This window comes from Chiroxiphia lanceolata, chromosome 3 (genome assembly GCF_009829145.1).
Source record: "Chiroxiphia lanceolata isolate bChiLan1 chromosome 3, bChiLan1.pri, whole genome shotgun sequence".
NCBI classification, from domain to species: Eukaryota; Metazoa; Chordata; class Aves; order Passeriformes; family Pipridae; genus Chiroxiphia; species Chiroxiphia lanceolata.
In genome coordinates, this window is record NC_045639.1 from 53271948 (window position 1) to 53299471 (window position 27524).

A 27524-nucleotide genomic window follows, 5' to 3' on the forward strand; every position below is an offset into this window, starting at 1 on the left:
CTTTTACTGGCACTGTTGGTAAATGTAATCCTATATATTATCTGAATATATATTTTATAATATATAATATATATTATATATGTTGTGGCTCATTTATTTATTTTGGTCTGATGATGACACTCTCACTCTCAGAAATGAGTTTGGGATCATCAATCTGAGTGCATGTATATAAGCAGTGGATAATTGTCTTTTAGTGTGTAGATGTCAAGAAATGTTTATTCTTTCCCACCGAAGTTAACCAGTTTGCTAGCATGACTTTTCAGTGAGAAAGTTAAAGATTTAACAAAGTATATTGAATTAGAAGGAAGGTTTGCAATTATATGGTGCATTAAACATAAAACCTGACAAATATAATTTGTGCTTTGATTACATTTGGAATGGTGTGGTTATGTATGTATGTCTACATGTGTCTGCTAGATTTCAGAGCTGTATTTCTCTCCATTTGGTGTAAGTGGCATCATTCTTGCTAGCCAGTTAGTGAACCCTGCCCCCAGAATATCCCTTAAGAAACATTAGCATTGAAATAAAACAGTGGGAAACTAAAAAAAAACACCAAAAAAACCCCCAAAACAAAACAAAACAAAAAACCACAAAAAAACCCAACAAAAAACAACAACAACAACAACAACAAAAACCCAACAAAACAAAACAAAAAAAAGTGTACATGGAGTAATTTTGTTAAGCAGATTGTAAAAATTAAAAATCTTGGAAAGTGAATGTTATTACTAATCAAGTAAACACCAACTGTTTAGCTACATTGAAAGAAAGCCCAGCAGAAATGACCAGAAGCTCAACAGAGCCCCAAATCTATGTCTTGCATGGAGGCAATTCCAGTTAAACATGATAGCTTCTCATTAGCTCTATTTTACATTGCCCAGGCAGTTCCCACTTGCACAGCGTGTCATTAATTGCGGGAGAACTGCCCCCCTGAAGGTAATTCAGCATCCATAGGACATTGAGGATCTTTATTTTAATCGTGAGAACTTCTCTTTAGCAGCTGATGAGATCCAAAAGCTTGGGGAGTAGTCTGCAATTAACATTTTTTCTGTTCTTTGTTGGAGAAGGATTAACAACATGTATCTCTCAAATCATGTATAGCCTCTGCAATCCAAGTGTCATTTTCTTCCAGATGTGACATGGATTTAGGGAATCTTAGAGCTAACATGGGAAAATAGCAAGTTTCTCAGCAGTGGTTTCCTTGATTCATTTGTGCCTGGAGGGGACAGTTCTGCATCAAAAGCGTGACAGAAGCCTGTGGGGAGCTCTGCTAATTATTGTGCTTCCCTTGCAGATAGCCCAGCTTGTGGTGAGCCAAACCAGAGTTGCTGGGTCCAGCAGTGTGGAGCTGCTGCCAGACCCCTGCTGTCTTCATGTGCCTTTTGAGAAGGTTAGTGATATGAGTGAAACTGTAGCCTGTTAGAAGTCCATAATAATTTTTTAATTAATCTAGGTTTCAGTATATTAATCTATCACTCAGAGAAGCACCAGAACTGATGGACTATAGGTTACGAAAACTTGCTGTAAGCCTACAAGTGAGTGCTACTGCCCAGTCCTGGTTTTCACTTTGTTGCATTAATCCTGCAGTTCTGCATCCCTGTGGATGGCCCAAAATACAAATATAGGAGTTACCTGTCTTGGCTAAGAGTCAAGGAGCTTCATGACCATAAAGTATGGAAGGTGCTATATCTAATATGAACTTGTAACCAGACATCAGGTCAAGCTGTAGATGGAGACCTGCATGCAGAATTACTCTTAGGGAGGCACAAGAACAGCAGGAAAGAAGACCAAATGGAGACTGTGCAGTTCTTGCATGCAGAGCTGTGACCTTGTGGTGCTCTGTTTTGTGCTATCACATTCAGACACTGGGGTCTAGGAGGGAGCTGGTATTTGTTGTCTTTCCTCTGACTGAAGGAAACGTCCTCTCAAAAGTACTGACACAGTTTTTGGTGTAAAACATGCAGATGGTTTTGATCAGGAAAAGAAATTGTGTTGTGTTGATGCTTGCAAATTAAGGAAGCCAGTGGGAGATGACTTATAATGCAGCTTTTCTTTGTAGTCGTCTGGGAAAAATCCATAAGGCTTACCTGCAGGTGAAAAGGGAATCATATGACAACAGTCCTGAATCATTACAACAGGATATGGTTAGCAGTGGCTCTCGAGACGCCTGTGACTTCATTGATGAAGGGCAGGAAGCTGCCTGGGAGTCCACCACCCTGGGCCTCCAAAAGCAGCCCCGGTCACCTGCAGTGCAGGATATGATGGCAGCATTTCACTTTGCAATGAAAGGCAGAGATACCTAATCACACTTCTGACACACACAGGGAACTGGGTATCCTCTCTGCCAGCTGCAGAATATTTGGAGAGTTTTTTTAAATTTAATCAAGATACTGTTCAGTTACAGTGCTGACAGTAACATATGCGTTTTTTCCTTGTAATGCAAAAGCATTTGAGCCAGTTTTTAATGCATGCTGAGGTATGTGATGTGTCCAGCAGTTACCCATAGGACACAAAGTCACTTTAAAGTTGCAGAAGGTTTCAATAAAGGATTTCAGACAAATACTGCATCCTGGGTACCATCATACACTGATGAAGCTTTGATTCCTATTTTGATCTGTCAGGAACATGTAATGATAAAAGTAGACCTGAAATGCCAAAACTGAAAAAAAATCTGCTACCTGCAAAATCCAAGATAACAAAAAGATACCTGAAAGGATAGAAGAGGGAGGAGAATTATAAAAAACTAAGGGGTCAGTTAAGTCAGATGCACAGGGAGGTTCCACCAGATTTTCATGTTTCATTACCTGTTGCCTCTTTACTTGTTAACATACTGTGGGCAGACATAGACATCCTCTTACATGGTATTTATTTCCTTCTGTGACAGCAGAATCCTTTGTAGTAGCTAAACAAAGCCTTGCGAAAACCAGGGAGAGGTTGATGTGGAGTTCAGAGAATCTATATTTGTCTTTACAGGGGAGTTACTGCATCTTTTAACATTTGAAATGCGATATGCTGGCTACTAACAAGAACAGATACTAGTTGCCTTCTCTGCCTCCAAAGGTTACACACTACAAAACTGCACTGTGAACATGAGTGCAACTGCAAAGATAATGTTGCCATAGTTTCTAATTCAACACTTGAGAAAAGTTTTTGCAATCAGCACGAAACACTTTGAGTGAGAATGTTACAAACAATATTTAAGATGCTTAAAATTAGAAATAAAACAAGAATTCATTTTAAACATTTGGAATGCTAACTAATACCTTTTAGCACAGGAATTTATAAGGAAGCGTCTTCACTGTGGTCAATTATGCTTTGAAAATAGATTTTGAAGGCGTTTAAAACCTGTTATTAGTATAATAAGCATGATAGGAAAATATTCTGAAAAATCATCCACCCACAGTTATAAAGTAAAAAACAGAGTCTCTCTAGATCACTGTAGAGATCTGGAGACCAGCTGTATTAAGCCTGAGCTTATAATGCTTTGGGACCACTAATGTCGCAGAGCTCCTGCTGATCCAGGGTATGTATGTACATATCATATATATTTATAGATGTATGTGTGTGTGCTCACGTGTGCATGTGTGTATACATATATATGTTGTGTATACAAATTATGCTTCTGTGTCACCAGTGGTCCAGATGTTACAAAGTGCTCAGTTGTCCTAGAGGCAAGCCACTGTTTCCTTTTATTCAATGTGAGCAAAATTAGCCTTTTACCTTCATGCATTAAGGGCAAAAGCAGGATGGGAAATGAACTTTATGCAGATAAGCACACCTACACGTATCAGGACAATAGAGGGAACCTGTGTTATGGAGGATGTTACTGTTATGGTAACTATCAAGCCTGGTGCCACTGAAATGGAAAGATGAAAACCAGATGTCTGTAAAGGGAATGTGTGTTACTGAAAGTACACAGGAACAAACAACAAGGCTATGTCATTTTTCCAGTGATCTTAAAAATATTTCAAGGTGATGGATAATTTTACATGTAAATTTTACATAGGAGAGATTTTTGAAAAGGGCTTGAGTGTTTATTGTGTGCTTCTAGAGAACGAAGGCTAAAGAAAACGCTTTCATTCATTTGGTTTATTCTAGTTTATGTTGTTCCCTTTTTTGATTTGTCCAAGTTCCTCAATAGGAGTTGGAAAGATTACTAAAACATAATTGTCTTTTTTCTAATGAATACACATTTTAAAAAAGCTGTTAATTGGTAACATCTTTTAGCTGGCATATGGCTAGCTAATAATGCAGGCTTAATTAGCAAATCTGGGGAAAGAATAACTTCCTAATATGGAATAAAAAAGGCCTGTCATTGTTTTTCATCAAATCGATGATATGGCTTGGACCTGAAATTTAGCAGCCTTTTTTTTTTCCCTGTCCCAGTGGATGAACTCTGTTTTAACATGTATCTGTTACAAAGACAGAGCTTGAAAGTGCCAAAACTAATGCAGATAGGAAAGGAGGAAATAGTACTTTCCAGAAAGTATAGTCATACATTTAATAAACATAGATCTGATGATCTATGTGTTATTTTAAAATGCCATATGCAGTACTGTAAGTCTTTAATTTCCACAGACTACTTATTTTTATTTTTTTTTTCTTCAGACTTGCTCTTTGGATCTCTAGGGTCTGTGGACTACTGCAAAGGCAACCACTAGTGGTGTATAAGAACAGTATCCTTGTACATGCTACACAATAGTCCCTGTAACTGGGATTTCTAAACCAGGCTGTACCTCCCATGAAAAATGAAATGTTACGGAGCAGGCAAAACCTCTCTCAGTCCTTTGAGACCATTTCCTCGGTTTTCTGTTATAATCATCTCATACATTGAACTCAATATCTGTTTCCAAGAGAAAGAAAGAGCATAGCTAAACAAGAGGTTCCTACTGCTGTGATGCGTTCTGTGTGCCTTATCAGCAGCATGTTTCAGGGCTCCAGAATCGTTTTTCCTCTGATAGGCAGCCTCTCAGTGACTGAGTTTGGCAAATGTTGAGCTGTCAAGTTGTGCTAATGATTTGGAAAGAGATGGATGTAAGTTTAATTGCAGTAATTAAAGGAGAAAGCTGTGTTATTCCCTTGCTTGTATGAAGGTGAATATCTGAATATCCTTGAAACCTCTGAAGCAGTGCACACATAACCAAAGATACAGATACCAGGCCTGGGGGTTCATTTGGATTCAAGAGAAGGGTTTACTAGAGAGCAATAGGTGGTGGCAAGGGCGGTGTTAAATGAAGCTTCATATAGCTGAACTTGCACTCTAGGAGTGCTGTGGTAGGGGCAACAAGGGAGTTGGTGTGTTTATTATGCCACGGGTGTAGTTCTCCTTTTATTAATGAATTGCTTCTCAGTCTTTATCTCTTCAGCTCAGTGTGGTCATGTCCTGTAATGTTTTATTAAAAGTTACATTTTTCTTAATCTATCTGTAGACTTGATTGGTTTTGTGTAAATATATCCACATCAGGACTTTTACTTTCAAGCCTGAATTTATTACTGAGCCCAGTTTAAATTTCTTTTTATTGATGTAATTATGGCTAAAAAGTTCAAACAAAGGACAAACAAAATTATGTAAAGAAATCATCCAGAGACCTGCCTATTTGTTTTTCATTTTATCATTGTAAAAGTATTTGTATGCCACAACATTTAGCAGCATATACCCTTGAGAGATCATCAGTCTATTGATAATTCATGTTGACCTTCAGGGCAGTCAGCACCCTCTAGATATTTTAGGTATTTGGCTAACTTTCTCAAAGCACCTGATGTTTTGTTTATGCAGTAAATTTCACAGGCACAGAGGCAGGTATATTTCTAGGGAGATTAAACCCATCTTCCCTTGCCATAACTCCACTTTGTCCTGCACTCACATCAAGATATAAAAAAACCCCTCATCTGGCACCTTTTCCCTGTATTTGTAGCAATAAAGGGAGGCATGGCAGGTCTGTTTGTGCTCTCATACACTGCTTAACCCCGTTGCACTAGGATGTTGTCAGTGCCTTTGATTTTTGTTAATCGCACAAAAGAGAAACTTGAGCAGCTGAGCTCAGACAGAAGGTGTGTTCGTGGGGGATCACAACGTTCGTGGCTTCCTTCTGAGGGCCCTTTTCCTTTGGCAAAGTTTGTATTCACAAGCCACAATGCCTGCCTTCAGGAGGAGTAAAACCAGAGCTAAGAGTTTAGTGTTGGCTCGCAAAACCCAGCAGCAGGCGGCAGCAGCTTACGGCTCTCTGCACAGGATGTTTTCTGTGGTGAGTTCTGCATGGGTTAAGCTGGGGGTGCTGCTTAATCAGGCTAAGGTGATGGGGCTGCAGAAGCGTGCCGAGCTGCCAGTACCTGATAAATAGTGACTGTCCCAGTAATCAAATAATGGATTCTGGTAACATGTAGTTGGTGGGTGAGTTTATACCAGTATGGGAAAAGGTTTGGGCTTTGTGAAGTTTGAGGAGGGAAGGGTGGGTTGGTTGCCTGCACTGTTTGCTGCTGGGCTCCAGCAAATCGTTATTTCTTACATCTGTTAGAGAAAGGACTAAGTAAGATCCATATTTTGACAAGAAGTGGGATGGTTTTAAAAAGATTTTTGAGGGAAATTTGGAAGTAACTGTAGCATGAAAGTTTTAACTGTTTCTCTTTTTTTTTTTCACAAATAAATTAGGATTGTGGAAGTAGGGAGGAAAAATATGATCTATAATCAGATATTGCTGGGGAAATATAAGAAGGCTGTAAATATGTTACACAGGTGGTAGAAAAATACATGAGCCTTCTGCAATAAAATTGACAACATCAGGATAAGGACATGGGGAAGGAAGACTCTGAATGTTTTCACAAAATCAGGGTTTGGGAAAATTTTTGTGTGTTTTAATATTACCTGATGAGAGTCTCCTTTTTGTGACCGAGGTTTTAGGGTTCCTCTCTCTTTGTTTTCCTAATGCTCACATCCTTACATTTTGTATAGTCAGGATTTAATGTTCTGCAATGGAAATTACTTTGTTTTCCTTTTGACTTTGGTGTGAGTTGGGTCAGATGTCACTGGGGACTGATATTAGAGAAGCTGAGCCCAGCAACTCTGACCTCAGTGGTTGCTGCTAGTCCTGAGGACCTGGTCGATGCAGGCTCTTGGGCCCAGATTCATGTTGCGTGACTTGGTTTATAACTAGAGTTTCAGTCAAGTACTTCAGTCACCACTGGTATTTTGTACTCAAGAAGAAAGATGGACATCTTTCTGTGTGGCAAGTGGGAGGGAAGATTTGCCACTATGAAATATCGGTAGCTCAGGCACCACATCAGGTGGGTTACATCTTAGCTGTTTTACACAGCTGTATGTTCAGCCTTCTCTCAGGCCTTTATGCTGTCCAGAAAGAGTTATTGGGTCATCAGCCCTTCTTATTGTACTCGTGATTTCCAAATGAGGTTGGTGACATCTACTTGTGTTACTAGAACAGGCTGACTTTGCTAACGTAAATCTCCCTGAAATTGGGAAATTCTAACTATAGTCTGGTAGTGTCTAGCATGGCAATATCTCATACTGCGGTGTGTAGGGGTTGCTTCTCCCTCCTTAAAGCATAACTCTAACTATGCTTCACTTATTGCTATGAAGTCTCTGAGTGGACATTTCAAAAAATATCCTTCTTTTAGCAAAGTTTTAAACATTTCAATTGACATGCAAGAGATACAATGAAACAAAACAGACCCATAAAATTTCAGCAGTGAATGGCCTTGAAGTTGGGTAAAGAAGGAGAAGGAACAGAAGATAAGTGATAACTGAGGCTACTGCTTTGTTATAGCTTCCAAAAGCTTTGTTTAAGCTTTTTTGCTGCTCCAAAGCTGAATATCACTCTTGCCTGAACATCTATGGTGAAAATCCACAAGGTATTTTTCAGTAAAACACTGCTGACATTTTTCAGTTTTAGTGAACAAATTAAAGGAGTGATGTACTGTATCATAACAATGTAACATAAAGCAACCTTTTTCAGTGGTCTTTAAGGAAGCTAAGGCCTGCAACTTTCTAGCCTTTTATGTTTCTTGGTTATATCTCTGAGGAGATGTCAGACATGTACATAGAGTGTTGCAACCACAAAAAAAGGAGGCTGTTAGGGCTATACTTTGTTCTGGAGAGAAGCACCTCCCAACAAAGTAGAATTGATGGACATCTCCAAGATGTCCTTTTACTCGGAGTGAGAGATGTAAACGCATCTCTGGCCAGTTGTTAATTTCTCAAAATTCTATGTAATTGTATTTCTTCTGCTGACTAGTGCATTCAATCTTCCTTGAATTACCTATATCAGACAGAGCTGAGCTGTTAGCTGTTCATTTCTAGAGGGCACAAGTCTAATCTGTTTCTGCAGGATTTTTCTGACCAGGTTTCCTCTTTAGGATAGGAAAGGACTGGTGATCCACCCCATAGATGTGGTCAGTGCCCTGCACAATGGTACAGAAACCTGAAAACTCTTCAAAGGGCATGCGTGGTTTTCACCTCACTAAGGAGTCTTTCTTAAGCTGTGTAGAGTTTTCTAAACTACTCAAAATATTCCTTTCCATCACTTTTTCAAACAAATCCTGACAGACTGATGGAGTACATATACGTATAAATGAGGGTAAAGTAAATAGCAATGTGCAGAGACACCGTAACACTAATTGACCTTGTGCAGCATTTATGCTCCATCAGTATCATTTGGTAGAAAGTCACAGGGTAGCCATGAAATCATTGTGCTAGTTCTTAGCCACTGCTGATTAATGTCTTCTGCTCTCTCACTGATTAATTTTATGGAGTTTTGTTACTCTGGTGAGGATAACACAGCCTCAAATGATGATACGCTTGTCTGCAAGGAGCAAAGCAAATCTGTAAGACATCCTTGTAAGATTATCCTTTTATTCTCTTTAGGGAAATAATCTGTAGTATTTCTTATCACAGGTATTATTGCAAATGGAATGTGCTTTCATGTCCACCTGACAAGCTGAGCACCTCTGCAGTGGTTCACTGCTGTAAAGGTTACAACTATGTGGACTGGAACTTTCCTTCTAAGGTTACTATGGGCAGTCCACAGTCACCGGGAATACTCCCTACAAAAGGATGTGGGACCTGAGTGTCAAAGATGCAGGGATGACAAAACTGTTTCTCAAGGCTACTTCTAAACATCCTTGTTTTCTTAGAGGCCGAGAGAGTATGGGGCAGGTGGTTGCTTCCCCTGACTGCTAGATGTGTGGAAGGGTTTATACAGCTTTGTTAGAAAATCTTTGAATATGGCCAAAAACAGCACAACGCTGCTTAGCTTCCTTTTACTTGAAATGCTTGGGGTTTTTTCTATAAACCCTGCATAAACTCCATTTGTCTTTCCCTACTCTAGCACTGTGAGTCTGAATTTTGGATATTTAACCTTATCTATCTGCACTACAGTGCCAAAGGTAAACTGAAGCTGCTTGCAATCCCCTCCCTATACATCCTGCTGAAAGTGGCATACATAAGCTCAAGTGATGGATTTTTGAAGGAAGTTTGTTACTTCCACTGTACTCTCTTTTCAACTTTTATCTGTACCCAACTACTTTGCAGCCTTGTCCACAGTAAGTCATCTGGGCTTTTTTTTACCAATTTAAATGTTTTTATTCTAATGAGCTGCACACTATAAAGGTCGGCATAAATACTTTTTTTACCATTTACTAAGTACAGGCAGTCTTGGTCTTGTGCAAATAAAAGCAGCAGCTGTGTGCTCAAGGAATTTATCAGTTGCATCTGAGAGTCAAATCTGCCTGTGTTAGACATTGCAATGTTAATGTCAGGACAAATTCAGGGTTAATTCCTACCTTAGTTCAATATTACAGTGGATATATGTAGTATCAACTGTGGGTTCCTTTTGAGACTTCTTGGCTTAAGGGCACTTGATTGCCAAGCTCTAATTTGACATCCAGAATGCCCAAGTGGCTTTGAAATCTCAGCTGCAGCCAGTAACAGGGCAGAGGCTGAGCCTCCCCTGCCCCCACATACAAGATACAAAAGAGATGTTCTTAGGGTGTCGCTAGAGTCTTTCTAGAAAAGATCTGTTTTAAACAGTTTAAAAGAGAAGGAAATGGTTAGTGTAAGAGGCAGAAAGTAGCATCCAGGGCAGTGGGGAAAAAGGTAGAGATCCCAGCCTGGGTGGTAAGGGAGTTTTGGGAAGAAACGTGAAGCAGGAATTGTTTTTATACGTACTTATTTGTTACTAAGAAGTTTCTCATTAATGCTAAGCTCTTTGTCAAGGAAAAGTGCTTCTACTGGCAAAAGGGGTTCTTGCATCTTCTATGGTCCATGCAATGGTATGAGTGAATGTGAAGTACTTTTGTGATCAAGTAGCATTTCATGCTTGCTTTGACCCAAATGTAAATACCACAGTGGATACAAAGGTTGAGGTCCGGATATTGCGCAGTCTGGAAGCTCCACATAAAGGGAAGGACAGAGAGCAGCAAGACTTCAGGAAAGGACAAGATCCTATGAGCAGCACGGGAGGTCAAGAGCAATATTTTTAATGCCAAATTTGCATGTATTTTCAGGAACATTTTAAAGTTTATAAAAATCAGTGCTTGTTTACTGTACCCAAGAGGTAATCCTGTGCTTTGGGATTAGGCCAGTTATACAGAATAATTTCTGACATCAAAATTACGTGATCGAAAAGTATCTATGTTGAGAAGTATCATGTATTTCCATATGCTTTCTTATCCAGTGTTTCTTGGTGACAGATGCAGCTCTGACCTCAAAACTGAAGGAGATGTAGAAATAGCATGTTCCCCAAAGTCTACCTGCTCTCTATGGGAAGGTGGTTGAGGAGGAATAGAGGACTTCTAACTCCTCCTTGTAAAGCTGTGCTTGATGATGATGCTTATGACTTTCTTTCAACAGGCTGCTTTGCATCCTTGATCTTGGTGTCCTTGATCAGTCTGATGTAAATCAAGCCACCCACGTGCAGCTTGAGCTGTAGAGTGCAAAATCTGAGACATTCTGATGCAAATACAAACCTTTCTGACATCAGAAACAAAAAAAAAAACTGAAGTACTTTGGCATTCAGCTGTTTAGAAGCTGCTTTAAAATGACATGCATACACACACACCCTCTTCCTAAATTAAGTTGTGATTTATTTCCAAACCACTAATTAATTTTTGTTTCACAGGCTGACTCTGATTTTCAAATGTATTTCATCGGTGTGCAGCTGTAATTCCAACAAACACCATTCAATTTTGTTGGGTTGAATGTTGAAAATATTAAATGTATCTAAATTTTATAGTCCTGCAAGCTGTCATTATACAAAACCGTGAAGCTGGTTGCATGTATCGGTGAGGAAAGTAACTTAATTTTTTTAGAGTGGTGGCATTGTTTAAAACTGGAAGATGTGAAGCTACAGAGTAATATGGACTACATGGCAAATATCTGAAATGTTAACATTAATTTTCATCATATAGGTGTTTTATCACAGGAATGGTTGAGATTAAATATTGCAAGTTCATTTAGCCTCCATCCTACTGAAGGCTTTGTATAGCTCAACTCATTTGTAGAATAACTTTTGCACTTGTTCATTTGATGGCCTAATATGTTGGTGAACCTAGTTACACAGGTAATCAGTGGTGAACCACCCAAAAAGGATCACTTGAAACAGCATGTGGAATAAATTACTACAGGTTACTACAGACAGTTCTGAAATGCACTCATGTCCTGATACCTTCACTGAAACAAGACTTACACTTGATGTAAGTCCTTATTTGAATGCATTTGCTAAATACAAGGTGATAAATGGCACAACATATGCAACTGTCCAGTTTCTTAGTGAGTATCTGAATGACAGAAGCACCGAAGAATTATTTCAGGTAGTATCAAGATGTGGATACCAAGTGTTGTTAAGGTAAAATTAGGTAATGATAGTGATATTTTAGCTTTCAGAGAAATACTATATAAGAAAGAACGGTGGAATAATTTCAAATTAAGCATTAAAGATTATTGCCTGCAAAAGTTGCTCTTGGATATTAGTGGTGGTCATATAAGAGAAAATTACACACCTATTTCATAGTGTCAGAAATATCTTTTCTCTTCCATCTTTGCCTTACAAAATTAACTGTTGTTGTTCTATCTTCAGTTCCTATCTGGCTTGAAAATTTTATGTTCTGTCTTTTTCTCGTTTTATCATTCCTCTAAAGAATCTCAAAGATTTAGGTTTCCATTTGCCTTTTTTGAAAGCAAAAGATCCTGATATGTAGTTGACTTGGAGAGAAAGCATCTGAACATCTTTTGACAACGCAGGACATTGGAATTTGAATCCTCAGTTCCATGTTTCATTGTTTAAAAAGCAACAACAAAACACACAACACAATATAGGTAGCAGATGACAAATAAAAGAATTGTTCTCAATGCTTATATATTTATCTACTGATTCTTTCTATTTTGATGCAGTGAGTGTTGCAAAATAAGAGAGATGGAAAACAGTGTGAAGCTACTGTCATAAGAATCAAAGTATATCTGCTCTCTCATCTTTTGCATCTCACAAGCTTGTCTCTGAAGACTGAAAATAATTTGCACTGGAAAATCACTAGAAAATTTTAATTTAATTTTACTGCTGTGATCTGGATCTGCTACAAATTAAAGCTGTTCAAAACTATCAAGATACACATCAGACAAAAATCAATGGCAAGCTCTGGCCCCTGAATTTGGAACAAGATCAAAATTGGAGGAATTTAGAAATAATTGTAGTAGAGCTTGTATTCTGAAAACATTGGCATTTGTCTCTTTCTTCTGACTTAACAGAGTGCGGAGCAGATCAGTGCATTGTGCCGGAACTTCCAAGAAGTCCAAGCAACCAGTATGGAAGGACAGAAGGACAACCAGGATCCACCTCCACGACCACTGGCTCGCCACCTTTCTGATGCAGATAGATTGAGAAAAGTCATCCAAGAACTTATGGACACTGAGAAATCTTATGTCAAGGTAAAAAAAATAAAGTCTGGCTCGCTACAGCCTTGTTTTTGAGGCTGACCATAACTGTGGATGTTCTTTAATATTTCGTGCTTATCTTTATATAACCAGCCCTCAACAAGGGCCATAAGCTACAAAGTCTGCTTATCTAATTGTTCCTGTTGTTTTCAGCAGGCTCGTTCCTGTAACAGAGGCTGTAGGGTTTGATGTAGTAGCATTAGTTCTAGTCAATTTGTAGTTACATCGGAGAGTGGAAATTTATGGGGAGCAGATACCTGCAATACAAAAACTTTTAGGGAATGTTTCCCTAGTTTTCAAGATGCAAATAAATCTGGTAGAAGAACATTAGTTGCCTACAAATCAGAAAAAGCGTTTAACCGTGGAAAATGGCTAAAAGTCACAACTCCAGTTAGTTGTCGCATCACATGTATGTTTTTCTCTTCTGACTGGTAAGTCCGTAATTTGTTAGATATATCTCTCTTCTTTTTATAAACCCCAAACTGATGTGACTGGATGCCAAAAGAAACATGAAAACATTGATTTCATTGACCTTTAGCACAGAGGAGTCATCTTCTTTACTGGATCTCAAAACACATAGTTACAGATGTCGCACCTGCTGCAATAATGTTTGCGGAAAAGAACACACTTTGTACATCCACCAATATACTGGTACAGCCATATGCTGTAAAGTTTGAGAAAGCTTTATGGAACTTGGACCCCCCTGTATGTCCTGATGTTTCTGTTTGAGGAATTACTTGAACAAAGCATGACCATGGAGGTCACTGATTTATATGAAATTTTGCACCAGGAAAAATCCTGGCAGGTTGCACATACTCGTTGTGATGTTCTCAGGTAGTTGCTTGTTACTCCTTCTACATAGAATTTCTGGTGTTTCTCTTCTCAGAGTCAGAAAGCCCTGCAGGGGGCCCCAGCTCTGACATCATAATTTGGTGTGGGATAGTTAAAGTCTTCAAAAGTAGCACCAGTTCCTTGAAGAGGTGACTGAAAAAGCCCTTGATCACATCCACTGACAACATAACTGAGTACTTTATTGACTAATAGGATTTTAAAATACTACATGTCCCCTGAATTTTACTACAGATGTTTAAATGAGTGGCTATTAATATGGTTTGTCTAACACACATGATTAAAACATTTGCTGCTTTTCATACAGAGGGACTCAATAGAAAACCATCATCTGTAACATTTTTTCCTCATGTTAGGGTAAAATATAATTTGTTATAATCAAGCTGTAAAGCTTTAAGGATGAAACAAAAACATTATACTGAATCAGTTTGTGTCTAATTTAGCAATAACTTCAGTGCTAACAACATGCAAGTGATTTTGTTACTGGAAACTAATTTTATCTCTATTTCGTTCCCAAAACTTACCCTATCTCAAGGTCACAAAAAGAGCAATTTCAAAATGTACTAAAAAGTGAACAAATACTCTTTCTTGCAGGACTTGAGCTGCCTCTTTGAGCTGTACTTGGAACCCCTTCAAAATGAAACCTTCCTCACTCAGGATGAGGTGAGGGATAACTGAAATACATACTTTTCATTCTTTTATGGGTTAAGACCTTGGCACTTGGGTTTTTCATTACTGAGAGTATGATAGAAAAAGCAGGCAACAAACATAACAATAGGAATTATACCAGTCAGTGCCTTTTTGTCTCGTGTGTGCATCACTTCTTTTTCCTAAAGGATAATTGTTCTTCTGAATTAACTGCTAAGAAATCTTCACTTTTTGTGTGGATTTTTTTTATAAAACCCCTTTGAAAAGTATTAACAAAGACACTAGTGGCCTTTGCAACCTCTTTGTGTGTTACATCTCCTTAGTCCACTTTTCATAAAGCTACTCTTATGGAGTGCTGTACTTCATAGCCTGATGCTTTTCACAGATGGAGTCCTTGTTCGGCAGTCTGCCAGAAATGCTGGATTTCCAGAAGGTGTTTTTGGAGACCCTTGAAGACGGAATATCTTCTTCCTCAGATTTTAATACATTGGAAACACCATCTCAATTCGGGTAAATACTTCATCATTTCACTTTGTAGTGTACCTGAAAATGTTTGTGAAAATCTGGCTTTAAGAAGTTTCTGGCTCTAAGAAGTTTCATATGGTTGCTTTTATGTTTGAAGCTTTACTTTGGCTTACAGACTTCTATTCAGCAATGAAAGATATGTGCTATTTTTCATGGTTTTATCTTCCCTTAGCAGAAGATGCAACATGGGAAAACGCAGAATAGACTTTGAGTACACTATAAACTAGCAGTGCTTGTGATGCAGAACTCCTTTTGTAGAAAGGTTATTGTTGCTGTGCTGAATTCTGCCCTGCTCGTGCTTTTCCCTACTGTTCTCAACTTACCTGCTACACACTGGGAGCTTTTCTTATGTGAGGTCCAAGAAGAGGGCCTACAAAGTGTAAATGGCTGTAACACCACCCAGTACCTTCCCTAACGGGAAATGGAGTCACTGGCTCAGGACTGAGCAAGACTGCTGGCAGGTGTCCCAAACACTTGCTGCATTTTGTGGAGCAAACATTGATTAAAAAGAGGGGAGAGGGCTGCTCTCCTCCTCCCTCACGACTCCTCTTTTTATATTTGCTTTAGGAGGCATTTTCTAAAAACGTCTCTCTTGTGATTCAATCCCTCCCACATCTTCCCAACCTCCTCTTCATCCAAGAACATCAGAGGTGCTCTGTAATTACCACCTGCCTGAAAAAAGGAAAACAGTTGGAAAGCAATCCTGTATTTGTTTTACACTGTCCCTTCTGGCTTTGGCACTTTTATGCCTTGCTTCCTATTGCTCATGTTTTTTTCCCAGCACAGCATAGTTACATGTCTGTTGATTTTTGTTCCTGTGCTGCCTGAAATATACAGTAAAACAGAATATCTGCAGCAGTGTTACCTGCTCAGGAAGAAAGGAGAAAATTGCAGGCTATGCCTAAGTAGGCTGACCTCTATACTCAGCAAAATACAAAACCATCATTGAATTACTACCAGTAGTATACTCATGTTATATATGTGTATGTATATACATATAAAAAATACAAGATATGTGTAGAAAAATAGCAGATAATCACAACATTGAGTCTGGATGTCATGTTCCTTAATATTTGTTTAGGATTCAAGCAAAGAATTAACATCTGATTGTGTTGATTTCAGAAATTGCTGTTTTCCCTTGGAGGCTCCTTTCTGTATTATGCTGACCACTTTAAACTGTACAGTGGCTTCTGTGCAAACCACATCAAAGTTCAGAAAGTTCTTGAGAGAGGTAATTTATTGTCTTCATTATTGTAGTTTATTTGCATGAATTCAAACTGCAGTGAACTACTGTAAAAAATCTTGCAACTTGGTAAATCAAAGAATGAATATTGGTACAAAACAAGGACTGGCCAGGTATCTTTCAATAGGAAGAACAAGGATCAGAGGTTCTGCTGTAGTATGTATAGACCTGAAGAATGAGATTCCTTTTGTAACCTCTAGGCTGTAGCCTGGATAGCTACAGAAACATCTTCCACAAGTTTGTGCTGTCTGCAGACCCAGACTCCAAAAAGCAGCACAAATGGTAGAGTAAGTTCGGGATTACTTCCTCTACCATTCATTGCAGTTCAGTGGAAAAATTACATTGAGGAGTAATCTCACCTTGATAAAATTGCTCTCTCAGCCCTTAAGAATGTTATATCATGCAGGAAATTATTATGAAATGAATAGTGTATACTACTCTGTAAACCATCTATTGAAAAGGGTGAGAGTTTTGTTGCTGGGTTCAAGTTGTAATTCCATGCTTTCCGATTATTGCAGCTTCTGTGACTTCCATGTTCAACTGATGAACTCTTTTTTTTCACATCTAGCCAAAACAGATAGTGCCTTTAAGACCTTTCTGGATGCTCGAAATCCCACAAAGCAACATTCTTCTACACTGGAGTCATATCTCATAAAGCCTGTTCAGAGAGTGCTGAAATATCCTCTGCTTTTAAAAGAGCTGGTGTCTCTGACAGATAACGAGAGTGAGGAGCACTATCATTTGACAGGTAACTTCTTCCTTTCTTCTACAGGAATGAATATGAGTTAAGTTTTATTTCCTCCCCTTTCTGAAGATACAAGTAGGCATTCTGATAGATAGCACAGAACTGTCAAAACCTAGAGAGAAGTCCTTCCCTCTCCTTAAAAATAATTAGGTTTTTTGTGGTTTTAGCTACCTGGTGTGTCCAAGTCCCTTTGAGAAGTAGATATGCCCAAGATTTGCCTTGGCAAGTAGGACTGGGGTCTTTATCCTCATGCACAGGAGCATTTCAGGTCACAGTGTTGCTTTTTTTCCCCACTTGAGAAACACTGACCAAGGCTCCATCTTGTGGTTATTATTTAGTTCTTGAAATGTGTCAAAGTTTAAGAGTACCACAGAAGGAAATTTTTTTGTTTGAGGTTTTTCTGTGACTCTTGCTTCTATAGAGGAGATCAAAGCTTTACAGTCTTTCTATGTAGAAAGACTTATCTGTCTAACACACATTAGAGCGCTTGCTTTTCTGTGCTCTGATGCTTGGGAGTTCACCCTGACAGATTCCAGTTCAGGTCTGTCAGCACCTGGTGGATGAAAATCAAGACATTTATTTTATAGATCCATTGTCATTTTCACAAAATAGATTCAGGCAAAAATCCATTGTCAGCAAAAAGTCATGAGGCTGTTACTGGCTTCAAAGGAGTTGCTGATATTGTTCCCTTGCCCAAACAAGCTGGAGGTGATTTACTTTCAGGTCAGGACGGATGCCAAACTGCTAAAAGGCTGCAGCATTAAGAGCTGATGAAATGAAGTACCCTTTTCCAATTCCATTCTGAATTAACACAAAATCTAATGTAATCTAGTGACACTTGCTTGCAAAAAAACCCCAAAACTTAAACAAAATCTGACCACTAGCATTTAATTTCATGTATACAGTCCATGAGGAACTTTGTCCATTCTGTGGTGACAAAAGCAATTTCTTTCTCCTACAGCTCATCAGGTAACTTATTCTAGAATGAGTGTAGATTACTTCAGCAATCCTAGTGGCCCTAAATCTATAAGATGCAAAATTTAACTGTGGTTACTATCTTATTGCTATACATATTCAAACATTTGGAGGCTTGTCAGTGGAATGCTTATTGCAACCTTTTTTAGGCAGTTAAGACACCAGATGAGCATTTTTTACTTGCTCTGATCAAGAAGTATTCCCTCTACTACTATGAGAAAGCACTGATGTAAAGCTAAAATTCAGTTCACCAGAGCTTGGGTAGACAGCATTATTTTACCTGCCTCAAGGGGAACTCAATTAAAGAAACGTCATGTTTAGAAAATACAATTGAATTACATAGCTGTCTATAAAATTTTTAAACCTTATAGAAGCACTAAAGGCAATGGAAAAAGTAGCAAGTCACATCAATGAGATGCAGAAAATATATGAAGATTATGGCACTGTATTTGACCAACTGGTTTCAGATCAAAGTGGAACAGAAAAAGAGGTAAGAGAAGAAACATGTTCTATTGAATCTTGAAGCATTATCCAGCTTGCTGTTGGGGTTCCATCTCTTCTTGAGGTAATTTTGGAAACTTACTTTTGCTGGGCTTCCTCCATTCTCCTTTAATATTTCGACTTCTGTTTTGTATCTGCCTGTCAAGTTTCTTTTTGTCAGTAGGTTATGGTAAAATTTTCAGACAGCTGCCAGAGCCGCCTTCTGGACTGACATGAATTGCAAGCAGGACTAGACATAGTTCTCAGTAGGAAAAATCCTTCTTTTTTCAAAATGTTGCAAAGATTATCCATGCCCTAAGGCATTTTGATTTCATGCTGTACAGTTCTTAAGTTCTTAAGATATTTTTTCACCCGTATAAATGAAAATGACAATTCAAGGGGTTTCACATTAAGATCTGTTATTCTCATTCTCTACACTTCCAGTGCTGAGGCATCCATGGGTATTTGTCAGAGCAAAACCCATTAGTTATACAGAACTGTGTGCACTCATCTCCCAGAACTGGGGCAGCAAGGTCTCCACTTAGCCATTTACATCAAACAATCACTAAGCAAATCAAATCTGTAAAGTTGGATATCAGATATGAGAGATGTCAGCTCAGTTGTTTTATTTCCGTTTGGCTACCTGGTTTCTCATCACTTATGGGAAACAAAACTTGACAGCCTGTGAGATTCTTCAGTTACGCTGTGTCCCCAGAAGAAAGGAGCCTCAGAGTACAAGACCTCCATTAATTCTGCCATTGGCAGTGTCATTAATACTAATTACTCTATACTTACAGCTACTAAATCAGCCAGTTCACAACTGGCTATATGTAAGTGACAGGTTATTAGGTCAATTTAATATTCTTCTAAGTTATTAATAGTAAGAACTTCTATCCAGCTTCCATAACTTAGGGGCTATTAGTTAGTAAAGTTGTTACTTCTTTTAAAAAGGGCGATTACTCACACTTTTCCTGCTAATTGTAGATCTCTTTCTGTACATTGAGTAAATACAGAAAACAGATCCTTAAAGTTACTGATATGTACTCCTGAACATTTTATATTATATGCTGTTTATTTATATTATCTACTGTTATAATTTAATACAGGTGACAGAGCTTTCAATGGGAGAACTTCTGATGCACTCTACAGTTTCTTGGCTGAATCCTTTCCCATCACTGGGCAAAGCAAGAAAAGACCTTGAACTTACAGTGTTTGGTAAGTGCCTTCCTTAATGACTCTGCTCTTTCAAATCTAAAGATTACCACATTAAACCGTCTCACAGGATAAAAACCCCAAGCCCCGCTCCCTGTAGCCATGTGATATCTGGGGTGGACTTATATTTGAAAAATACACAGTTGTATTTCCTAACATGAGAAAAGTTTCTATTTGTTGGCTTGCTGGTACTGTTTGCTCTGTGAGCCACCTGCAGCTGCTGTCTTGCCTATATTTAAACTACAGAAATCAGAGATTTTCAAGAGGCTATATTATCTTTAGAACAATCTGTTAAATGAGGCTTTCAAAGGAAGCTGGTAGGAAAACCACGATTTATTCTGCTCTTGTGAATTCAGACTAACTTCTGTTTTACAGCTACTGCATTGAAATCCCCATCCAGATTTTTTAACCTGAAAGCAAATGTGGAAATGAGAGCATACAAACAAGAGTTTCATTTAATAGAATAGATATAACAATTAATCATTTACTCATTACCTAAGTAATTAAATCTTTCAGTGAAATATCTTAGGCACTCGTCCCTTTCTTTAAAAAACATTATTTTAATATTTCACTGAATAAATACCTACAAAAGAACTCCAAGCTGATGACAGACATGTTTCTCTTTCTCAGACAAGTTTATCTTTCTCCCTTTCTCTGGGAAGCATGCCAAGTTAGGGCAGAGGATGCTTCGAACAGAACAAACAGAAACTACCTACCAGGCTCCTTGGATGAGCTTCTTGGTGATCCACCTATGCTGGACAATTCCCAGCATGACATGTACGAATGAAAGGACTCTGGCCTGACGCTTAACTTGGACTGGTTGTCTGCCACTTGGGAAACTGAATTTTATTCTCACTTCAAACACCCTGCAGGCAGCCTAGAAAATGTATCCAGTATGTATAACTGAAGAAAGCTGCCAAGCTTTGGGGTTAGTGCTGTGCTTTGCTATGGCTGCATCCCAGCTTCATGTAGAGACAAGACTCAAATTCATACTATTGCCCCTCTCTCCTCTGGAAGGAAATGTGCATGAGCAGGGATAGAGCTGATTCTGGCCTAGAGTCCAGTCTGGGATCCAGCACTGCCCTGAAGAGCCATCCCTCAGTTCACCTGCAACTTCAATGCCCCCATGTTTCTGTTCCTCCTTACAAATTACACTAAACATGTCCATCTCCCTGAAGGCTGAAAGATAGATAAAATTAGTGAGACACTCCGCTTGGATGTTGTGGAAGCCAGAAAACTCCTGCAGAAGGAAAGTAGGAATTGAGATGTCTGAGTTTCCAATTAATCCAATGTTGAACTGCAGGAAGACCAGACTTAGTGTCCTTTTTCACAGCGCTCTCTTGGTATAGGCCCCTCACTACACTTGAAAGTGTCCGCTGATTACAGAAGGAAACTTTCTGTGTAATCTACATCTACTGTATTCGTTTATGTGAAGATTTACAGGAGATAGTTTGCTGGTAGTTTCAGAATAAATGTACAGAATTGATTCATCCTAAATGTTTGGAACAAAATGTGAGGAAAAATACTGCCGTTGCATGAAAGTGTAGGATGAAAAACCAATTGTCATCTTAACACAGGGCAAGTGCTTTTCAATGTTTGCTTATCTCATCCCTCACATTCCCATGACTACAATAATCAGCTTTTCCAAGATAGTTATAGGTATAATAATTCAATGAAAATACTAACAGTCTTCCTTTTTTTTTTTTTTATCTTTTTTAGTTTTTAAGAGGGCTGTTATACTGGTGTATAAGGAGAACTACAAACTTAAAAAGAAAATGGTAAGTCTGGTATCAATGTAGGTGGTGGGTGTTTATGATACTACTGCAATGTGAGATACTGGTGTTGAAGGTGAAGACACAAGTGAAACGTCACCTTCCCTCACTAGGCTGGAATTCTGGCTATCCCAGCTACAAGAAGTGCTCAGTATCTGTGTAGCAATAAATATTTATTTTTTATTTAGTAAGCAGCAGCATCTTCTCTGTGTGAGCCCCATGTTAGTTTTGTCAGGTGGAATATGAAACACTGCCATGTAGAAATCATTAATTCTTCCAGATGGCATTTATGATGGTCTACCTTAACACAGTGTGTAGATGAAAGATCTTGGTTTATAGACCCTCAATCATCCTGGAAGGAAAGGAAAAGTGACATTATAAACATAACCTTCTCTGTCCCCACTTACAAACCTGGACTGCTGAAACCAGGTAGCAAGTTGTACATCCCAAGTACCAACAGTGATGTACTGCACCATGCTTATTGTAACAGATGGAGGGGCTCTAAAAGCAGGAGCAGCAGCTACATGATTAATGTAGTCTGTTGATCAACAGTCTGCACGTTCTTTCATGGGAAACTTGTTCCCTAGTAGTATTTATATGCAAAATATTATTTTTATCCATTAAAATCAAATGGTTTTAAAAGTTGAAGCAATTATAAATTCCAAAGGTTGTGTCTATCACCATTTCAACTACACTTACAAGCACATTTTTAGGGGACTGAAGGAAAGTGTAATGAATTTAGTTTCTCTTCAGAGGCAGGCCTTTTAAGAGTAACACAAAACACCACTACTTTTTTTCTCCTACTTCTTAGAAATATCCTTGCTGTTTTTCTTTTTGCAGCCTACTAATGTTCGTGCTGCACATAATTATGGGGACTTGGATCCATTTAAATTTCGTTGGCTGATTCCTTTATCTGCTCTTCAAGTTCGACTGGGGAACACAGCAGGTAACTCTCTTGCTCTAAATACTTTAGTATTAAATGCTTTTCTGGGATTCTGTAATACTGCTTCTTCCATATGTCTTTCTGGAGCCTCTGGGAATATGCAGGTGTAGAGAAAATACTATGCACTGCTGTCTCTGCAGTCAGGGGGTACAGGCTTGAAACATTTACAGACTTTCTTAGTTTGCTATGTTGATTTCTTCCATGAGTTCAGGAAGATGCAAAGGAATGACAGAATAGAAATCCCCAATAACGGGAAGGTGATTTACCATAGTTGACATCCTGGTGACACCCGGATGCTGTGTGTGCGCTGATCCTCATGTTTTTCCAAACAGGGGAAAGTTGACTGTAATTTGTGGTAGTAGAGGCCCATGTTCTTATTTTCAAGTTGATCTTTATGCTCCTATCCATTCCTGCATGTTCTATAAAGTGCCACAAGTTCTTTAAACAAATAAATTCTTTGCACACCTGGGTGAAGGCATTCTAGGGCTGGAAGGCATGGAGAAGCAGGAAGAATGGGGGAAAGCAAGTCTTCAAGAGAGAAGTTATCAAAGGCAGTGCTAGGTTGCCCCAACAGGAGCACTCAGGGGACTTTTTGTTGCGTTCCATCTTGGGTGAGATCTTCTGGGGATACACACATGGCTATGTTAACACTGCCTTCAGGAGTGAGGAGCTTGGTCTTTCTACTGCCAAAGGCTTTGTGAAGTATATACACAAGTAATGTTTCCTTCCATGCACAGGAACAGAGAACAGCTGTATCTGGGAACTGATTCACACCAAGTCAGAACTAGAAGGCAGGCCAGAAACAATTTTTCAGTTGTGCAGCAGGTAAGCTTTATGTGGAGATTGTATTTCACAAATCACATTAATGGAATTAAAAAAAGGTTTTCCCCCATGTCACCTTTTCATCAGCAGTTTTGATGCAGCACTCACTCTTTGAAGCCAAACACTACATCAGTGTTTAACTGCATAAAGTATAAAAATTCAAAAGGGAGTGAATTGGTGCAGTGATCCAGCATCAGAAATCTGTGCATATATGAGCATAAGTTCCAGTATGGTATGAGCAAAGTAATTGATTTGATCAGACTCTCAGTTGGTTAGCAGAAATTACTTTCTTATAAAGAACTACTTAAGGTGGTGATTCCTTGGTACAGAATTTACCTGTCATCGTTTTCTAAGAGGAAGTAACCAAGATCTCGAAACACAAGGTATGTGAAATGCCTAACAACATGTCAAGATATCCCTGCACGTGTCAGGAGAGTTGGAATTAGATGATCTTTGAGGTCCTTTCCAACCCAAAACATTCTATGATTTTGTGATAGCTGCAAGCCCACTACTAATATAACTATTAAAAAACCCACTGCACTAAAGTACATCAGCAGAAAGGAAGGAGTAGATTTTATCCCAGTGTCTTATTTCAGAGGGGAAAATTAAGCTCTCTGTTTTTTTAAACTTGCAGTGATTCTGAGAACAAAAGTAACATTGTGAAGGTGATCCGTTCTATTTTGCGGGAGAATTTCAGACGTCACATAAAATGTGAACTACCGCTGGAGAAAACTTGTAAAGATCGCCTTGTCCCACTCAAAAATCGTGTACCTGCAACAGCCAAATTGGGTAAGAAACACCTTCTCAAAGTGAAAAATAGCCTGGACTTCAGTGCTGGCAGAAGGTTTGCAATTATTACCATGACTGTAGAGTGCCGTGTGTCAGACCCGCAAATCCCATGGCTTTATTTAGGCTGGGGAGGAGGTAGTTTCTCCACCACTCAGTGCTTGACAAGGGCTAGATGAGATAAGCAAGTTTGCTATCCCCCCTCCCCACACTGTGATATGTCATTAGCACTCTTCAGGGAAGACTTAATAAGGCCCAAATTAATTTTGCTGGGAAGGAACAGACTCCCTTTGGCATGGTATTAGTGTTCTTTCCTCTGTTCTTTCCCTTTAGTAACTCAGCCCTCATACCATTTATAGCAAAACAACCTGAAAAAGGCAGAGGTCTTGCTTCTTTCAGTGCACTAAATCTGCATCCCACCAGATATTCTAATTAAGTATAGGCTTTAGTTAAATGAGCACCTACTAGTATTTCAAGTTGTCTTTCTGATCAGTCCTCTGTAAAATCCCCTTAACATCGCAGGATCTGGAAAAGTTCAACTTCTGCCTACATTCTGACCCTCCAGTGCTTGAGGTGCCTGAATCAGTCTTTCCTTCCTGCAGAAGTGTGTAATTTATTGACTACAATTTGTGGAGGATTTTTTACATATTGCACAGGAAGGCAAGCACATAGCTCTGGGGTAGTTGTAATGAAAACTGTGGCACGGGATCACAGTCAGTATCAGAGTGCTGGCACATCTGACTTGGAATGATTATCAAATGAGACTGCGTACACTGTAATCATAAGTGGGCTACTGAGGTAGAAGGTGTAACCAGCTGATGTTTTGGTGAAAAAAATAAATCTGCATTTTTCCTCTGCACAGCTTCCACAAGGCCCTTGAAGGTATTGAAGAATTCATCCAGTAGTGAGTGGAATGGTGACCCGGGGAAAGGTACCTTTCAGGACTCTGATGAGTGCAGCCTGAGCAGCAGTACTCAGAGCAGCAGCTGCCACACTTCTGAGAACATACAGGAGCCCAAAAACTCATCTCCCAATAAACATGTAGAGAGCTGTGCATCCGACTTTTCTAATGTTCTTGTCAAAGAATCTGATATTCTCAGTGATGAGGAGGAGGATTATCAGAGCCTGAAGAAGGGCAGTCCTACAAAAGACATTGAAATACAGTTTCAGCGGCTGAAGATTTCAGAGGAACCCAGTACTGACCCTGAACGGGATCAGGCTGCTGAAAATGAGGGAGATGGCTTTGAGATAGGACAGCATCCAAAGCTTGTGCGTGGCCATTTCTGCCCAGTGAAGAGAAAAGTAAACAGCACAAAGCGTAATAGAGGAACTTTAATGGCAATGCAAGAACGTCACCAGTCCCTTGACAGTCACTCTGATGCTGCAAACCTGGATCTGAACTCTATTTTAGAGAGAGAATTTAGTGTTCAGAGTTTAACATCTGTAGTTAATGAAGATTGTTTTTATGAAGCTGTGGAGAGGCATGGAAAATCCTAGCTTTCTAAGCAGATTATTTAAAATATTCATTTGAAGTCCACAAAAAATTCAACAAACATTTTGTTTTAAAACTAGTAAATTCATGGAAGCTGCAGGAAAACTACTATCTGATTTTGTGCACTAATACATTTTTCCACAAAAACAGCTGTAAAGGATTCTTAAGTTATTTTAATTTATTGTAGATCAAAAATAGATTAAGTTGGCCAAGGTCTGTAAATTAGTTCATCCCTTTCAAGCAGTTATTAAGATGATGTAGTGTTCTTGGGGATGGCCTCATTAGTATTTTAAGTAACGTGGAAGAGGTGCTAGTGAGTGGCAGAGGGCTTTACAATGGAAAGTAGCATTGCAAAATAAATTTTTCAATACCTTGGGCATTTTATTTCTTTGGTTTTCATGTTTGCTTTATTTAAAGCAGAATTAAGTTATTTTAATGTGTTTTAGTGCACAACAGTGCAGAAGTTTCATTTTGTATGTTTCAATGCTGTTTATACTTTATATATATGTGTAAATACAAAAACAAAGCTTGGCCTGTAATCTTTTATTTGACTGTATTTTTTATTTTCTCTACCAATCTGTACAGTAAAAGACAAATAAGTATTGTACTTAGCCATGTTTTCTTCTTTTTATCGTGCTGCTTTTCTCTAGTTGGAGCTTTAAATACCAAATTCTTTGCCTCTGCATAAATGAGAAGAGTATTAGCAGACCTTGAGGCAATTGGCGCACTTTATCCTCCCATAAGCCAGTCACTTGAGCGTATTTATAAAAGCCTTGGCTTCTATTTTTAGATTACTCTGTACAGTAGGATGTTCCAGGATACAAAAGCACAAAAACCCAAACACCGTCTTACATGGAAGTATGAAAAGTATTTTTCTTACATTTCAGTAATGCACTTTCATTCATAAAGACTCAATTATTTCAGAAGTATCACAACTTAATTACCTGTCTCACAACATACCTTGTTTCCTGGTATGTGTTCTAGTAATTCCCCTGAAGTAAAAATAACCTGGACTGTCTTTTCCCTTTTGTCTGCTGCTGAATAGAATAAGAGAGAGCTGCCCTCTCTCTTTACCACTTTCTCAAAAGTAGTTCTTCCATACCCACACAGCTGTAGGAATATAGAAGCCTCCTTTTACTGAATCAACACCTCTAGATCAAGGAGTTAAAACTAATAAAAAAATCAGTCTGCTGCAATTACACTGTTACAACTGATCTTCCTCTTCAGTTGTTCAGGACACTCTCCAGCTGGACCTCTCCATCCTCTTCCTTCCCCTGACATGTACTATCTCTCTTCCCCTGATAGTACTTTTAAGTAAATTCCTTGTCTTCTTTTGCTTTAGTCTTCTCTATAGTCAAAACACAAAAAGGCTTGAGTCTTCATCACACATTTTCCTGTATGTATTGCACAGATTTCTAAACTGGGACATGGAGAGCTGAAAAGGACGCAAAGTTGGATCAACATTTGCTGTCATCATCAGCTGTTCTGTTCTTTTCAAACGTCCACTTTCAGGAAACAAGGTCCTAGAAGGTGCAGGGAGAAAAAAACCCAAATTCAAACAATTCAGACAGACAATTAATTTTCCCTTAAGAGTAACATGGAATTTACTTAATATGGTTTACTATTAGCTATGTCTTATTTTAGCTCTGGCACTCTTAATATAACTCATTATCTAAGCAAATGGAAACATATGAAGGTCCTTTTTCTGCAAATGCAAATTATGACACCATAGAAAAGCATACATAAATATATTAAACCCATGCATGGTGGTCCCTGTTTGCTAACATTAAAAAGAGCTTTGGGTATGGATACCAGCACGAAGCTTCTTAGAATTAGTCTCATATTTAGAAAGCAACAACAGATTAAACTGTGCAAAACAGATCAGATCCAAACCGTATGACTTTCTTTCAGACCATTTCATTCCAATGGGACAAGATATTTGTTATCACTTGTCATTATATCATAATTCTAATGCCAGGAAAAAAAAGGCAAAGAAGTAGGAGAAGACTATTAATTAACCGTACAATTTTTAATATTTAGAACTGGAGAATATGGCAGGAGTCCTAAATTTGGGTTCGCTCTGTCATTCTTTATAGAA

General features: G+C 38.7%; 2 protein-coding genes across 2 annotated transcripts in view; one reads left to right on the forward strand and one right to left on the reverse strand.

Annotated features, from left to right (window-relative positions):
• Positions 1–26135, forward strand: part of TIAM2 (TIAM Rac1 associated GEF 2) — a 168764-nt gene extending 142629 nt beyond the window's left edge. Inside the window, 13 exon segments of the mRNA XM_032682222.1 lie at positions 12749–12928; positions 14378–14446; positions 14817–14941; positions 15215–15335; positions 16079–16187; positions 16768–16947; positions 18291–18409; positions 19506–19614; positions 21331–21389; positions 22224–22329; positions 23064–23151; positions 23783–23937; positions 24797–26135. Of these exon segments, the coding sequence (XP_032538113.1) occupies positions 12749–12928; positions 14378–14446; positions 14817–14941; positions 15215–15335; positions 16079–16187; positions 16768–16947; positions 18291–18409; positions 19506–19614; positions 21331–21389; positions 22224–22329; positions 23064–23151; positions 23783–23937; positions 24797–25431 (2055 nt within the window). The 3' untranslated portion in view covers positions 25432–26135.
• Positions 25961–27524, reverse strand: part of TFB1M (transcription factor B1, mitochondrial) — a 32798-nt gene continuing 31234 nt past the window's right edge. The window contains exons 8-9 of the mRNA XM_032682223.1: positions 26725–26949; positions 25961–26662 (exon numbers count right to left, since the gene is read on the reverse strand). Coding sequence (XP_032538114.1) covers positions 26781–26949 — 169 coding nt within the window. The 3' untranslated portion in view covers positions 25961–26662; positions 26725–26780. The remainder of the gene's footprint in view (positions 26663–26724; positions 26950–27524) is intronic.